Here is a 15,435-nt window from a genome sequence, read left to right on the forward strand (position 1 = left end):
TAAAACACACCAGAACATGTTTTACAGATATGATGAAGAGAGTATAGAATAATCCAACCAACCAGAAAGCATCCTGGTTAATGGGTGTTATTTTTTGTTAAGCGTCGTTCATATGGTTATATAACCATAACCATCTTAGATATTGTCAAATAGTGTATAATTATATCAAATATATTCGCTAAAACACGTGTAAAAGCAGTTTGTATTTGATTATGAGTATTCTTGTGACTTCTGCGAATCTTCTGAAGTCACTTTATATCACTGTGTCCACCAAAATATAATGAAGCTGAACACTTTATGAGGAAAAGGCCAGTAATACAACTGGTGCTATTTGATACAACTTTTTGCTCTAATAATAATGATAATAGTACTAATCTAATTCCATGTACATGTGATGAAAATTACTCATTTAAAGCCTAAATCCTTTTTAACTTCCTCGGGAAGAGTTTAGGTGCGCTTGCTCACGGTCACAGGGCAGTCCGGAGGACGGGAGTTTACATGTCGTCGTTGATGTGTCCACCCACAAGAAAAACATGAGCCGTGAAACATGCGCACCCACAACGGAGAGGGAGTTACCGCATAAAAATGAGGTTCGGTTAAAGTGATTGGCTAAAACTAGTGGCAGTCATTTTGCAGAGCAAAACATACCCGCCCAGTGTCCCCGGGATGAGGAGAGACCGTGAGTTTCAGCAGTGAAGAACAGGGAAATGAAGTTGTCGGACGGTCGGACAGGCCAACCCAGCGACTCTCTCCTCACCGCCAGGCAGCTAGCAAGTTAGGTGACAGTCGGTCACGAGTAGAGAGATTTTCATGAAATATCACAGCTATGAAGGTCGTCCGTTTGAGCAACTTGTAGCCACAGTTAGCACACGTTAGATAGCCTCAACTCCAGCTCTTAGATAACGCCACAGACATTTCAAAGTAACGTTACGGTGGAAAAAGAAAGTGAGGACAACTTGCTAGCCTGCTAGCTAACCTTTAGCCACCGAGCCTCCTTCAGCTTCAAAACTAGAGTTCACTCGGGTGAGTCTTGACAGCCTGGACTGAATATTTCAGCAGTGTCCTGTGTGTGTTTTCCACGGTGCTCGGTATCTACATGCTGTCGGTAGTGGGCTTGTTTCTCGCCACAGCTAGCTGGGTCACAAGCTAGCTGAAGTTTGCTAATGATCGCTGCTGTAGCTTTGACATTCTTGACGTCTTGTTGTCCGTGACATCCTTGTTTCGTTTAGAAACTCAACCTTTTGGTGAGAAACGAATAAACCAGTGGAAACATATAGTTGAAGTGTTAGTTTGGCGTTACTGTACCTAACTAACTAATGTAACGCTGGCTAGCTGTGTGCGTTGTTATGGTCTTTAACACTGTCAGTACCTAACTTTTGCGTGTCGTGTTACAGGCAGACAGTGAAACTAACCCAGCTGCAGCCTTCTTCAGGTGAGAGCTCTTTCAGCCATTTCCTGATGCGGGGAGGTACAGGAAGTTGTACCTTGTAGAAACGGCTTTAATTGCACATTGTAGTTTGTTGAAACGGTGTTTTATTTCAGCAGAAATTTGGGCTTGGACTTCTTCTCTTCAGTCATGCCTTTTCCTTTCGGGAAGTCTCAGAAGAGTCCAGCTGAGATAGTGAGGAGTTTAAAGGAGAATGTGGCATACATGGAAAAACTGGACGCTGGAGACAGCAAAAAATGTGAAAAGGTCAGCAATGGGGTTTCTTCTTACTCTCTGATTTTTGAAATTTGGATCTTATCCTCAACACCAACTCATGGTCATAGTCTGTTAACTGTTTCCACTGTTAAGGTTGCAGAGGAGGTGTCCAAAAACCTGGCCTCACTGAAGGAGGTACTTTGTGGAACAGGTGACAAGGAGCCTCAAACTGAAGCAGTGGCTCAGCTTGCACAAGAGCTGTACAACACCAACCTCCTCATCGCACTCATTGCTAACCTGCAGAGGATTGATTTTGAGGTGGGTAAAACATACTTCTTTATGCCATGACTATGCGTGTAAAAATAGTATTGATTTCTTTGTGCAGACACCAAACTGTCAGTGGAAGTGTGTACGCCCTATTTGAACATCTTTGCCCAAAGCAAAAATGGCTTTGCATATCATCATTACACAGTCAGTCATTCATCTGTGTGAGTGCTTTTTTGTTACAGGGGAAGAAGGATGTGGTTCATTTGTTCAGCAATATTGTGAGACGTCAGATTGGCACTCGCACACCCACAGTAGAGTACATCTCTACACACCCACAGATCCTCTTCATGCTTCTGAAAGGGTAAGTTCATTTTTTTAGGCTACAGGAACTCAGTATTTGATACTTTTGATATTAGATATGAGTGCAGTGTTTCTCCACTTACACATATTAAAGGCAAGTCTACCCTTAGAGGCCCCTAAACTGGTAAATGGCATCAATAAGTCCCACAAATTATTTTGTTGCTGTATTTTAAGTTACATTTGTAGTGAAATCACTTTCCCTCAACATACCTCATGATTTTCTACATTACCCAGTATGTGTTTCAACAACTCCCAGAAGAACGAGCATGAACTTGTTGCATTCACATGTGGGTTACACATGGAGATGAAGAGAGTGATAGTTGAGTGCTGGTTTTACAGCCCTGAAAAACTGAGTCATCCTGCTCACTCAAAGAGCAACCTTGGCTGCACTGTATTTTGATCCATTTAGGTTGCTGTCATTGGATCTCTCTTTGCAAATTGCCACTTCTTCTGCATTGTTTTTGAACTTTATTCCCAAATGTCATATATATATAAAAAGGAACAGTCTGTTTGATTGTCAAAGGCAGACATCAAAACCTGACATTTAATACTGATGTGTTAGATTATCCTTCTACTAATAAACTCCCATGTAGCTGCATGGTGATTTGTCTACATTTAAGCCATTATCCTCAGGCATAGCAAGAATACCTCACCTCGGAAAACAAACCTAGTAATTCATTGTTTATCAGTGCAAGAAACAAATTTAATGCTAGATTAATAGTGTTAAAAGTGTTTCTGGATGATTTTCCTCAAAATGAACAGTTCTTAAGCAGTTTTAACTTGTTACATTTACAGTGTATGTTTTATAACTGGTCTGATTATATATAACTTGACCTGACGTGTATTAACCCATACAGATATGAGAGTGCAGAAGTGGCTCTGAACTGTGGAATGATGCTGAGGGAGTGCCTGCGTCACGAGCCTTTGGCACGGACGGTGCTCTTCTCTGAAGAGTTGTACTGCTTCTTCCGCTACGTGGAGCTCTCGACCTTTGACATCGCTTCAGACGCTTTCGCCTCATTCAAGGTACACTGACATGCTTTCCTTCCATGTGCAGCATCTTCATACTTACAGTTCTTATCTAATACCCTGGGCTCTTGTGTTTCCTTTCAGGATCTCCTCACAAGACACAAGATAATGTGTGCGGATTTCCTGGAGAACAATTATGACAGGGTGAGCGTTCTCCTCTTGATTTGAATCTTTCAGTGAAAAAATGCACATGCTGTGCCTAACATACTTTTAAATTGTCTGTCAGGTCTTTACAGAATACGAGAAGCTCCTGCATTCTGACAATTACGTAACCAAACGACAGTCTTTGAAGGTAAAAGCCCAACTGCTCTGTTAAATCAAAACCACTGATGAACTTTAGTGTAACTGACATTATTTAATCATGTACTGTTTTTCAGCTCCTTGGGGAACTTCTCCTGGATCGACACAACTTCACTGTCATGACAAAGTACATCAGTCGGGCAGAGAACTTGAAGCTGATGATGAATTTGTTAAGAGACAACAGCCGAAATATCCAGTTTGAAGCGTTCCATGTCTTCAAGGTGTGCACATAAAACATGCAACATCAGTGCAATAATTCACTGCTTAAAAGTTCAAGTTGTGAAATGCCACATATAGTTTTTTTGGAAGAAGAAAACTGCTGAATGGTGTTGACATAAATTAGTAAATACTGAAATAAGAGAAGAATGGACTGATGCAGCCATGTCACTTCATATCATCTCTCTCTCCTTTAAAAGGTATTTGTTGCAAACCCCAACAAGACTCAGCCTGTGCTGGACATACTGCTGAAGAACCAGACCAAACTTGTGGAGTTCTTGAGCCACTTCCAGACAGACAGATCTGAGGACGAGCAGTTCTGTGATGAGAAGAACTATCTGATTAAGCAGATCCGGGACCTGAAGAGGCCCACGGCACCAGAGGAAGCTTAAAGGTCACAGGGACAACTGCTCCATCAGGTGGTAGATTTTAGAGGTAGTGGCTGGAGCTGCAGTGGGCAATGTGAGAGTCTAAAAGACATGCTTCATTAAAATTCAATATTAACTACAAAATATAGGAAAAAAGTAAAGATTACTTCCTTCATTTTCTGTTTTTAGTGTGGATGTGGAGGTGATTTCCATCCAGCAACCTGAGTGGGCCAAGAACTGTTATTTAAACCATAGTGTTTCCTTTTTAGTGATAATGAAATCCATTTAGTCTGTTCATTTAATGTTGGACCTTAAACTGTTACCTTTCCACATGCATTGTCGCTGGCAGAGACCTTAGATTGACAGAAACTTCACCCCTTTCACAGCGAACATGAGCTCTGAGGTGGTCTTGAAAGTCTTTTCTTGTCAGAAACGTGTCTATATTTTAGAGATGGAAAATCTGAGGAGGAGTAAATATATTATTTTTCTAATGTATCTTCATGGTAAACAGTTTAACACATACAGTATCTCTTCTCTCTGAACATTGCTTAGCCTAACTAATTGCATAGGTTTGGATTATTGCCTTATTGTAAGCTGTTGTGTTGTACAGGGACTTAACTGATCTTTAGAAACATGGCTTTGTCAGGGTGACATGTGGATCATACTGGCCAGGTCAGCACACAGTAATTTTTAGGAATTATTGTGTAGTCATTAGGCTTTCGGTCATATTGTGTGAGGGTGCAGAGGTCTAAAATGATCCTGCAGTGCTGTACTTGCCGATGCATTAGCTGGCACAGGAAGAGAAAATCAAAACCATAGAGGAATCAATTTATTGTGCTGTGATTTTTAGGTTGAGTTCACAGAGGCTTACATGACTGAAATAGAATCACAGCATCAGATAATGCTGCAGGGCGGCAGCCATCCATTCACTGCTAACATGGACAGCTAGGATATACAAATTGATCTCACTTTGAGCACTCCACTTCATCCTCACATGCTGAGCACAGATAGCAGTAATTCAGTTGAAACAATGATTTAACAAAATAATGAATTTGTGTGGTTTTAAAGTACTTGATCTTAGGCATTTTTCCATTACCGTATGAGCACTGCGTAACACAAGAAATAATATTGCAGTTTACACAGAATCTTTTCACAAGGATGCATCACAAGTCTGTTGCAGTGTAAACCTCTTATGTTCATATCAGAGCATGATATGTTATTTAAATTAGCTGAGACGTCAAAGAGATGTTAGACTAACTTTGGTTAAGATTGCTTTTTCTCGACTAATTTTACTGATTTTCTCTGACGCTTATTGAGCTACACTGGACTTGAGAGTTGGGCAGAACGAAGGAAAACTAAAACTGATGAAATCTCCTTAATCTCATTTCTCCAATCCACACAGTCGGTCACTTTAACACCAAAGAGCACAAAAATAAAAGGATGGTGAAACACGTACACAGGATTTTAAATGTCATTTTCTGATATGATTATAATGAAACATTTTTATAGGATACACTGAAACATAACTGTGATGCATCAGAAAGCTGCCATTGTCAAGATAACCACATGCACTGTTAAAACAAGAATGACTTTGGTTTGGATGATGAGCACTGAATTCACTGAGTTCCTCACATGCATCACTGATTAGTTATACTTTTTAAAGAGACTTGTGTTGATATAATTGCCTTACTTCTGCCATTGTCAGTAAAATGGCATATTAGGGATTTCAAGATGTGTCGTCTGTGCGCACAGTCTTCTAGTACATACCTCATGGGATTTAAGTCTGCAAATGCTGCGTTCTCTTTTCTTTCCTTCCTAGATGAGATATTTTATTTGACATTTTAAAATAACGACAGTGGTTTGTATGCATGCCTAAACTTGATATATATGTTCAAATTTGAACATGGACTGCAACCTGGTTTTCACAATGGAAAACTAGATTTTTAAACTTAAATATTTCATCGGGTGGTGCCACACAAATGTTAATTCATAATGAATTGCAGTGTGGTACCTTGTCATGAATGTTGCCTTATTTAAAGACATTTAATGGATCATAATGATAATGTAAAATTCCAGACCTCTTGATTTGTTTTTAAACCAAAGTGAATATAAAAAAGGGCAAAAAAATGTACATTTCAAGTCCCAAATACATTACAAGTTTATTTCTCAGATCCACATATAGTGCAGTGTAGGGTTGTGTGTGTTACACTCCAAATGTGATCCTGTGAGTGTAAATACACTTTTCATAGAAAAGATTTGGACTACACTCAGAAAAGCTTGTCTGCTGTGGTTTAACTGGCTTTTTAAAAAAAGAAGCACTAATCACTATTTGGTGTACGGCACCAGATAGTCACAAAGTCAGTATCAGGCCTTTAAGATCCATAAAATACTTGGAGAGATCTGCTGTGAATGTGGTACATTATGCTTAAATACACAGACTGAGGTCCTGCACACAGTGAACGGTCATGTCACCAGTTAATGAAAGAAAGTTTGTCTGAAAGTGTGTTTGAGTTTCTTTAAATATCCTGATGATGATGATCGACTCTTAAACTCTTTGCTGATAAAGTTAAGTTACAAATCAGGCTCTGTAATAACATCCAAGATTATCGGACTGTTGTTTAACAAAATTATCTAAAATTTTAACAGAAGAATCCCAAAACATTTTCAGATGGTGTGTAGATGTGCGTTCAAACTTTCTTGAGATTTGGGTTCAGTCATAACGTGCACTGTGTGAAGGACATGCTGTACACAGACGTCCCACCAGAGGGAGCCTTTTTCAACAATGCGCACCTTGTCTTATTTGTATAAACAAAGCATTTCATGTTTCTCTAACCCTACCTCTAGTTATAAATATATAAATCACTGGCAATATTATATAGACATCAACACAAATCCCTTAAGATCAAAACTATATATTTCATGATTTAGAGTTCTCTTTTTAAATATTTGTTGTGCTTTACTTTTTTTTTTTTTTTTTTAATTCTATTGCCTTATATTTTTTTCCTGTCTTTTTTCCACACTCTGGATATTTTCTTTATTTACCATGGGAGCGAATTATGTGTACATAACTTTATAAAGGGTAAAATTGTGAAAGCATTCATGAAAATAAAACTTTATGGCAATTTATTCTTGTGTTGCTTCAACGGTTAAACACACACAACAGCAAATGGAAGAACTTGTTCATGACTTTTTATGAGCGGCACCTTAAAAGCCCCGCTCAGTTTTCACCTGATCTACCTGAATACACCTCTTCTCATTACTGGTATGAACTGTGATTGTTAGACCGAGACAAATGACATCTTAATCACCCCCGCTGGGACATGTAGTTTGATGACCTCATGTAATTACCAAACATCGACCTAATGACAAGTCCAGCCAGAATAAGTGACAACGCCGTCATAGGTGTAAGGGCTTTTTAAGAGGTGAATGGAAACCATGCAATTGCCTTTGTACAGATAAACTTTCAATTCTAAAGGTTTTGTGTTTGGACAAATAATTTCTGTTGTACGACACTTTGAGCTAAGAAATCCAGTTTATAAACTCAGATAAAGTCCATATAGAAGCTTTGTTTCTGAGAAAATCATTTCTTTTTACTCAGTTATTCAGGAGAGGTCCTGACCGCACCTGCTGCAGGTTCATCAGACTTGAGAGGGGAGGTAGAAAGGGTCTCCTCCGTGTTCACTTTCATCAAATAATTTCTAACACTGACTCAGGTCTCCTCCACATTAGCCCTCAGCTTTTGATTTAAAGTAACAATACTGTGGAAGCTATGCAACCTCTTCTGGCATAACTATGGCATAGTGCTGAAATAATTAGTTGATCAAAGGAATAATTTTAATCGTCAATTTATCATTGAAGTAATTTATCAAGCAATAATTGTGAACATTAAGTGGTCATTCTGAGGATATTCTGTTTTATGTGATTGTAAATTAAAATTGTTGAGCATAGAAGCTTATTCCTGAGCCATGTGAAGGGGTTAAGGTTGTAATATCAGCTCAGAGGTCTATTTAATGAATAATTTTTGGGTTGTGGGGAATGATGATGACTATTTTCATTATTTCTCTGACCTTTTATAGACTTGAAGAAAAAATGAATATGTGATAAAAACAATCATTAATTGCAGCCTCACTATAACCTGTAGTTTTTCTACAAAATATTGAAAATCCAATAAACAGCTAAGACAGCTTGGTAGGCAGTTATACAGCAGCACTGTGTGGTCATGTATTGCTGCTTTTTTCTGTTTATAAACAATGTTGTGTGATCTATATTGTAAACAATGAATGAAAGGGTATTTCCTTAACTTGTAGACACGAAAATGTGGCTTCATCTTTATAATAAAATAAGTCAATCTCTGTTTAGATCTATAGCTATTACTTATTTATCCAGTGGTGCAAATTAAAATGGCTGAAAACAACCCCTCCTCCCAGTTGCAGCTCTGGCTGTGAAGCAGTAATGTCAGCCCAGTTCAAAACACTGGGACACATTCCATCCTACCAGGAGGTATCCAACATGAGGCCTGCTCAATAGGCCGGCAGGCTATTGTCTCCGTGCAGGTCAATCACAATTAGTGCAAAACCTATATATTTACAGCTAAATTCACAATGCACTATTATCCTCCCTCCATGAAGTAACCCTAGATTTCTGGAAATGAGCTTAAAGTGTTAATGGCCATAATTAACCTTCCCCTTCTATCAGCAGCAGGCTTCATGAGATCAAACGCACTGGCTGAAATGAATAAAGTCAAAATGGGCAGCTGCAATTTTGTTTCTCTTGAACTCCACCAATCAGAGCCTGCAGAAGCAGAGAAAAGGCAGTATGGGAAAGTAGGTTAAAGTTCAATCAGGAAAGAAGGCAAGTAAGGCAACGCCGCAGCCCGTTCCCACAGTGATGGGGGGGGCACCATGCACTGGGGAGCCTGTGCATCTTGTTGGTTAGGATCTCCGTAAAGTTCACTGTTGCAAAAACAATGCTGTAGAGTATTTGTTTGCATGGGAGGCGGAAGGTGGAGGGACGTGCTCCTGCAGACAGCAGGAGGCTATGTGGGGGCAGGGTTTACAGAGGTTACAGGTCACAAGCCTCCTGGGTTTCTGTGACCAGCACGGCGCTTGAATGGAGGGACGAGATGGGCTTCATACAACTGTTCTCACTTCAGTCTGTACATTCCCAGTTTGCAGGAAAAGTTTCCAGGGGATGCCGCTGCAGAGGAAAGGTCTGAAATTGATGACAGAATGCGAGGGATACCATGTTTGCTGAGAGGACTTAAGGACGACATCCGCAAAGACTGCGCCTCTCCCCACCCCCACAAAGAGAGAAACATCACAAAAAAGATGCTCTCACAATTTCATGCATGACAAAACTTTTTGTGCAGAAGGCTGGAAAAGAAGACTGCAGAGGATTCAACATCTGCGGAGAGAGGTACAGAGCTTTATTATAGAGTAGAGTGGAGTTCTCAGTGTGTGTGTGTGTGTTTATATATACATATATATATTCGTATTCCCTCTTTAAGGGGACTCATTCAGGTGAATGACCGCCTACACAGTGCAGAGGTAGGCTGGCCAGGGTTTGTTTATTCCTGTTTATTCTAATACTGGAAAACGTGTGTAACGTGTGTCGTCATCGCCGCGGGTTGTTTGTTGTCTGTTGGAAAAGTTTTTATATCTTGAAAAATTGTTACTTCGCCTTATCGCACTATTAATGTCTTTAAGAGAAATAGAAAGCATGTCCAACCCGTCCTGTGCACTAACGTGTAGAGCTAACGCCAGTTTTTAGGATATAAAGATATAATACTCTCTGTATTTTGTACTTTTGTGGTCCCGGTAGTTTGATTTGTTTACTTGAAACCGAGGTGCTGAAGTCTTTGTTCGGTGTGTTGGCACATTGAGGTCATCCAGGCTCTGTGTTAATAATCCATAAAGAGTTACAGCTGCATCCACCCACCTCTTACAGCTGCTGGTGTTTGTGGTTGTTACGTAATGAATAAAAGCGGATGTTGCCATTGTGATCCATTTTTTAATCGTCGGGAGCTGACGCGCTCATCATCACATCACAAGAGGCTGTTGGCGCCACTTTGCTGAAAGCTGCAGGAGGCGCGCTGTTCACATCCTCATTACTCTGTGAAAGCTCGTGTCAAGGTGATGATCGACAAATAATACTGTGTGATTTCTGATTTGAAAGCTTGAGACTAAGTTTTTGTGACCATACTTCTGAGAGCGGAGGCTTGAAGTGTGTGTTTTACACGGACAGGCAGCGAATCGTTGTTCTCAGTCTCCATATATCTCCACATTGAAGCCTGTGGACATTTACAGCTTACAAACATAAAATATAACCTCAAAAGTTTTGCCTTTTCTTTGTAGAATGGAAGAAAGCATCTGGCACTGTATTGTGAATACATGTGTCAATCAGCAACACTATCAATGAGAGTTTGAAGTTTTATATTTCCCCACAATGTTTCCGTCTCTCATGAAACTGTGACCTTTCAGTGATGGAAAGTAACTATGTGCGTTTACTCAAGTACTGTGCTGAGTCTATTTGTTAAGTACTGCTTAATGTGACCATTTCTGTTTTATGTTACTTTGTATTTGGACTCTACCACATTTCAGAGGGAAACAATGTGGTTTTTACTCCACTGCAGTTATTTGTTCTTACTATAGAAAGTGGTTTCTTTGTTTTACGGTATTTTATTGACCATCTGTAATGGAAGTTTGGTTTATCTTATATTACATCCCTGATTGTAAAGTTTTTGATGAGTACAAACACCTTCATACGTCTGCAGCTTGCAAATCATGTATTCATTCTCCAACAGTGAGTTATAGGATCAGGATAAATATTTATACTCCTTTGCCACTTTCAATTGACTTTGTTGTGTTTCAGATGGTCCAGACTGGAAGTATCTTGCCTGGAGGAGCTGGAAGTAGTCCAGTACATCAGTCTCCTCCAGACTCCCCTGCCTCACATGGGCCTCCAGCTAAGGTGCATCTAGTGTAGTTAGTGAAGTAGTTCAGCATCTACTGCCCTAGTTGCTCCTTCTGGCTGGAGGCCTTGTTATTCATCGTCGGAAATATTTGTCACTACACTTGCCCTGGAGAATACTTCATCAGTGATGAAATGCCTTTTTTTTTTTTTTTTTTTTACAACACTAATGTATTTTATTTCTTTAAATGTTCCTATTAGCTCAAGTCAGCATGTTGTAGCTTTAATGAAATGATTTAAAGAAATCTTCACTGGTCCTACGGCTGTTATACAGAACAAAGTGTTAAAGATTTCAAGGATAGCAGCAGTAGGATTATTTTAATTATTGCATAATCTGTTTGGTTTTTTGATGAACTCAATTGACTTTCACTTAACTTATCAATTATAGACAAACAGTTGTTCAGTCTTTGAAGAATAAGTCAAATAGTGAAACATGCCCATGCAAGAGCTTAAGGTCACATTGACATTTTTGACATTTTCTGTCACTAACAGTGCAAAACACGAAACATTCAGGTGACAGTGATTAAACAGAGATCAGCAATTCACGTTTCATTTTAACTGACAATTATTATTACTATTGACGATTAATTTTCTCATTCAGTATTTGATCATCAGCAGCACAACATACAAGACAATGTCACTGTGCAAGATTAAAGCATACACCAGTTCTTATGACTGGAATGCATGTATACACAACGTATGGTAATAAACAGCAAGCTGTTTATGTACATGATAAACTACTATATCATGATTTCCTCAGTATGATTTCACTGTCAACATTTATGTCAACATTTGAGTGTCTTGTTTTTGCATAAACAGGAGGGTGAATAAATTGCTGTCGACTTGTGAGACATTTATTTGCACTCATCGGTGCGTTTGTGTGCCGGTCACAGGTTCCCCCTCAGACATCTTCAGTGACTCAAGACTTTCTGACTCTTAAGCTGTGCATGTTGTTGACTCTGCAGTTCAAAAGTGCTCACAGTGCAGGTAGTACACACTCATCTACTGCAGTTTGTGCACTTCAGGTATTGCTGGTCACATTCCCTCATGCCTCAGACCGAGTTCCTGGTATTTGAAGCTGGAGCTCTGCTGGGTTTACAGTAAGTTTTGTTGGTTTGCTCTCAGCTTCTGCCAGTCTCTGCTGTGCAAATCCATGCAAAGCTCTCTGTTTCTCAGACACGCAGCTGAAGAAAGAGATATATGGGTTTTGTTTTCTGTTCTCCCGAGCTTTGATGAACACACTTGAAAGAGTGAAAATCTCATTCACTGCAGGCAGGAGAGAGCAGCTGTTGTTTTCCCCTCCTCTGTTTGCAGTCATGTTTGACTCAACAGGCATTTTAACATTAAGTTTCTTTGACGTTGCTCTTTGTCTCGCTGTTTTCGGGTGGATGACTCCGCAATTTCAACACTAGACACACTGAAAGAAATTGCACAGTATCCATCTGCAATCCGCCAGATGTTGTGAACAGCTACGCATTCATTAGGTTGTGCTAATGAGTGTAGAGATGTTTTAGAGGAGCTGCAAAAACAGATGTGCTTTTCTCAGACTTAGTGAACTTTTTGCCAGTCTGCACAGATGATGAGTTACAAATGTCGGCCTCGGTGGTGCCTGACATGGAAACTGAACACTAGATGGCACCATTTCAACTTTATTGGCTCTTTGGAGCAGAGTGGAAGTGAAGTAATTGTCCAAGGTGAGAAAGCCATGAAGACACGATCAGGTTTTAAAGAGATGCTGCCAGGTAATGTTACTGAATGAGGTTTATGGGATTATTAAAGATAAGATGTGAGTGGACATGTTCTCTCTGGCTGTTTCACATGCTTTCTGTTCACTTTCTCCATGTGGCTGAATAATAAAAGCTCTTTTTCAGCTCCCACACTGCGCGTATGTCATTTTCATTGTAATAAATGTGCGTGTCGTGGCCACATTACTCGCCTCTGTTGAGTGAACAGGAAACTGCAGGTTCTGCGTCCTGATTGCATCCTATCACACACAGTGCTATCCACCCAACACGACAGTAGGCTACATCGCCACTCCTGCAGCAGCGCGCATCACCGCCGCCACACGCGTGGGGAGATCTCGTAATACGCGCGGGTTCACGCCGCGGCGCGCACTCTGGAGGGGGAGCGCGCACATCTCTGCGGGGCGCGTTCGTCTGCGCAGCTCGCTGAGGAGTCAGTGTCGCAAGTGAAGCGGGGCTCAGAAGTTCTCAGCATCGGTGGAGCTTCAGCAAGAGGCGCAGCCGAGCAGCTTTCCGTTGGGACGGACGGTTAAGGAGAAACAAAAAAAAAAGCGGAAGGATGCTGAGCCGAGCAGATCCAGGAGCTGCAGATTCACCTCATCAGCACGGCCGTGGGATCCTCCTGTAACTTTTAATGTGTTGAAGTTCATCTCAGCTCCTTCGTTTGCTCCGTTGTGTCTGGCTCGGCTGCCATGGTTGGTTCGTCAGCGCACAGTGCGCTCTTCCTGTGCGCCTTGCTCCAGCTGTTCCCCCTGCCCGGCGGACAGGAGCCAAACTGCCAGCAGGTGCGCACAGTGTTTCAGTCTCTGCACCCGGGCTCCAAATGGGTCCCCGAAACCCCGGTGTCAGGTAACTCTCATCAACTTTACGCTTATAGCTGCAGAAGCCTGTAACTCCATGCTTTACGCACATGATGTCTGGTAACTGCGCCTCTGTGGGCTAAAATAGAGTCCAGCTCTGACTGTAAACACTCAAATTCATCTCCACTGTTCAGTTTCAGGGGACATTACCATTACAACAGTTCTCTAACGCCGTCGAGCTCTTTCAAGGCTGCTGACCTCTCCAGTACCAGCACTGAGAGCCAACCCACACACACTCTACATCCCTCTGGCTGAACATTTACCAACCTGCTCTGAAAAATCTATTGGCCACGTTAAGTATCTTGTTAAAACAGGAGGTTAAATTATGCACACTAACAGTTAGCTATTAAATAACCAGCTCACAGAATCTGTTAGTTCTAGTAGTCATCCAAACATGGAGCCAGGTAACCTTTCCTGACACCCAGCTTTGATTTGTTTGGTTCTTTGAAACATGGAGAGCAGGTATCAGCATCTTGTTGCAGGTATTTGTTTTATGGGTCTGGATCTTCTGCTGAGTTTAAGGCTTGTTCTTTGCTGTAGCTGATGATGAAGTGCGCACAAAGAAAAAGATCAGCACTCTTCCTTTATGAGAGTTGATTAACAGTCTTGTTCCAGGCTGGTCTCTTATTGGCAGCTTTTCCTGAGCCGCATTGTCACAGAATATAGATTAGTGGCGTGATATGAATTGTGACCACCCTGGAAACCATTTATAAAAGATGCAGCTATCCAAACAGGACAACTATTGTTCCCTGGAGCTCAAATGTCACTGGCTCCATCTCCGGTGAGGAAGGGACGTGTTTTGAAAAAAGTGGATTTAGGTGAAAAAGCTCAGGTCTCTGAGGGATTGAGGAACAACTCCCCAGCCTGTTCTGCAAAATGCAGCATGTTGATGTGCTGCTGGAGCCTGTTGCATGCATTCTGATTCAGTATGTAAATGGAGATCCCTCTCATGTGGCCGAATCACAGCCAGCTGCAAAATGTTAATTGGGTGTTTTGGTGTCATGTCAGCACAGGGAAGGGCTCCGGGTTAAGTGTTTTCTCTCCGTTACTCCCTGTGTGCGATTCTTACTCATCTCACTCCCACCTGATTTAGAAGAGTTTACCAAATAACGCTAAATGCTCAGTGAACATGAGAGAGCGTGACCAATCGCAAAATGCCTCGAATCAATCAGCAGCAAAGATGTGCAGCGCGCTTTGAAGCATGTTTTGTCATGCCTCCTCTACCACATATTAATCTGCCATCTGTGGGTGCATGCAGCTGCAACCACTGAGCCCTACATTTCTCCATGCATCCTTCTTTAGTCACACGCCCTCCACCTATAGGCCATCAAGCATTTTATCTGCCAGCCGAAGGGGATAGTCATCACAGCAGGCCAAGAGAAATTATTTAGCCTCCTGAAATCTGAGGCTGAACAGTCTGAGGTGGACACCACACACACACACACACACACAGCTCAAAACCATTACTTACACTGGAAATCAATTCACTAGTCAGCCAAAGGACAATTCATCCCAGCGAGTTAGGGCATAGTTTGGTTTACACTTTCCCTTGATGCCAGTGGATCCTCTGTTGCAGAATAAATTCAGGTTTCATGAAGTGAGCTGGTCCTGATGAAGCTCTGAATTCATACATGTACAGTAAAGACAAGATTTCTGGATAGGTGTGTCACAGGGTTTCCTAA

General features: G+C 41.1%; 2 protein-coding genes across 7 annotated transcripts in view; both read left to right on the top strand.

The window, feature by feature from the left end:
* The first annotated feature begins 614 nt into the window (after positions 1-614).
* Positions 615-7,308, top strand: cab39l1 (calcium binding protein 39, like 1). Of its 6 annotated transcripts, none has more exons than XM_071457187.1 (10): positions 615-1,023; positions 1,399-1,432; positions 1,543-1,693; positions 1,796-1,960; positions 2,152-2,270; positions 3,127-3,295; positions 3,383-3,442; positions 3,525-3,590; positions 3,676-3,819; positions 4,015-7,308. In XM_071457187.1, the coding sequence occupies exons 3-10, from the start codon at positions 1,577-1,579 to the stop codon at positions 4,204-4,206; spliced, it is 1,032 nt and encodes a 343-aa protein (XP_071313288.1). In that variant the 5' UTR covers positions 615-1,023; positions 1,399-1,432; positions 1,543-1,576; the 3' UTR covers positions 4,207-7,308. The 6 variants fall into 6 exon arrangements, with proteins under 6 accessions (XP_071313288.1, XP_071313291.1, XP_071313292.1 ...); XM_071457186.1 differs by having other exon boundaries at positions 616-1,023; positions 1,395-1,432; XM_071457188.1 differs by having other exon boundaries at positions 616-1,023; positions 1,546-1,693.
* A 1,730-nt stretch (positions 7,309-9,038) lies between these two features.
* gpc3 (glypican 3) overlaps positions 9,039-15,435 on the top strand; it is a 109,742-nt gene continuing 103,345 nt past the window's right edge. Inside the window, exons 1-2 of the mRNA XM_071457175.1 lie at positions 9,039-9,597; positions 11,053-13,742. Of these exons, the coding sequence (XP_071313276.1) occupies positions 13,586-13,742 (157 nt within the window). The 5' untranslated portion in view covers positions 9,039-9,597; positions 11,053-13,585. The remainder of the gene's footprint in view (positions 9,598-11,052; positions 13,743-15,435) is intronic.

The sequence above is a fragment of the Trachinotus anak genome, unplaced genomic scaffold (genome assembly GCF_046630095.1).
Source record: "Trachinotus anak isolate AG129_WGS33_773 ecotype Australia unplaced genomic scaffold, CSIRO_AGI_Tana_v1 ptg000021l, whole genome shotgun sequence".
NCBI classification, from domain to species: Eukaryota; Metazoa; Chordata; class Actinopteri; order Carangiformes; family Carangidae; genus Trachinotus; species Trachinotus anak.

Coding starts and splice junctions, on each gene's coding strand:
- cab39l1 (XM_071457187.1), top strand. CDS start 1,577: ATGCCTTTTCCTTTCGGGAAGTCTCAGAAGAGTCCAGCTGAGATAGTG. Junction 3,296..3,382: donor ACGCTTTCGCCTCATTCAAG/GTACACTGACAT, acceptor GTTTCCTTTCAG/GATCTCCTCACAAGACACAA. Junction 3,443..3,524: donor TGGAGAACAATTATGACAGG/GTGAGCGTTCTC, acceptor ATTGTCTGTCAG/GTCTTTACAGAATACGAGAA.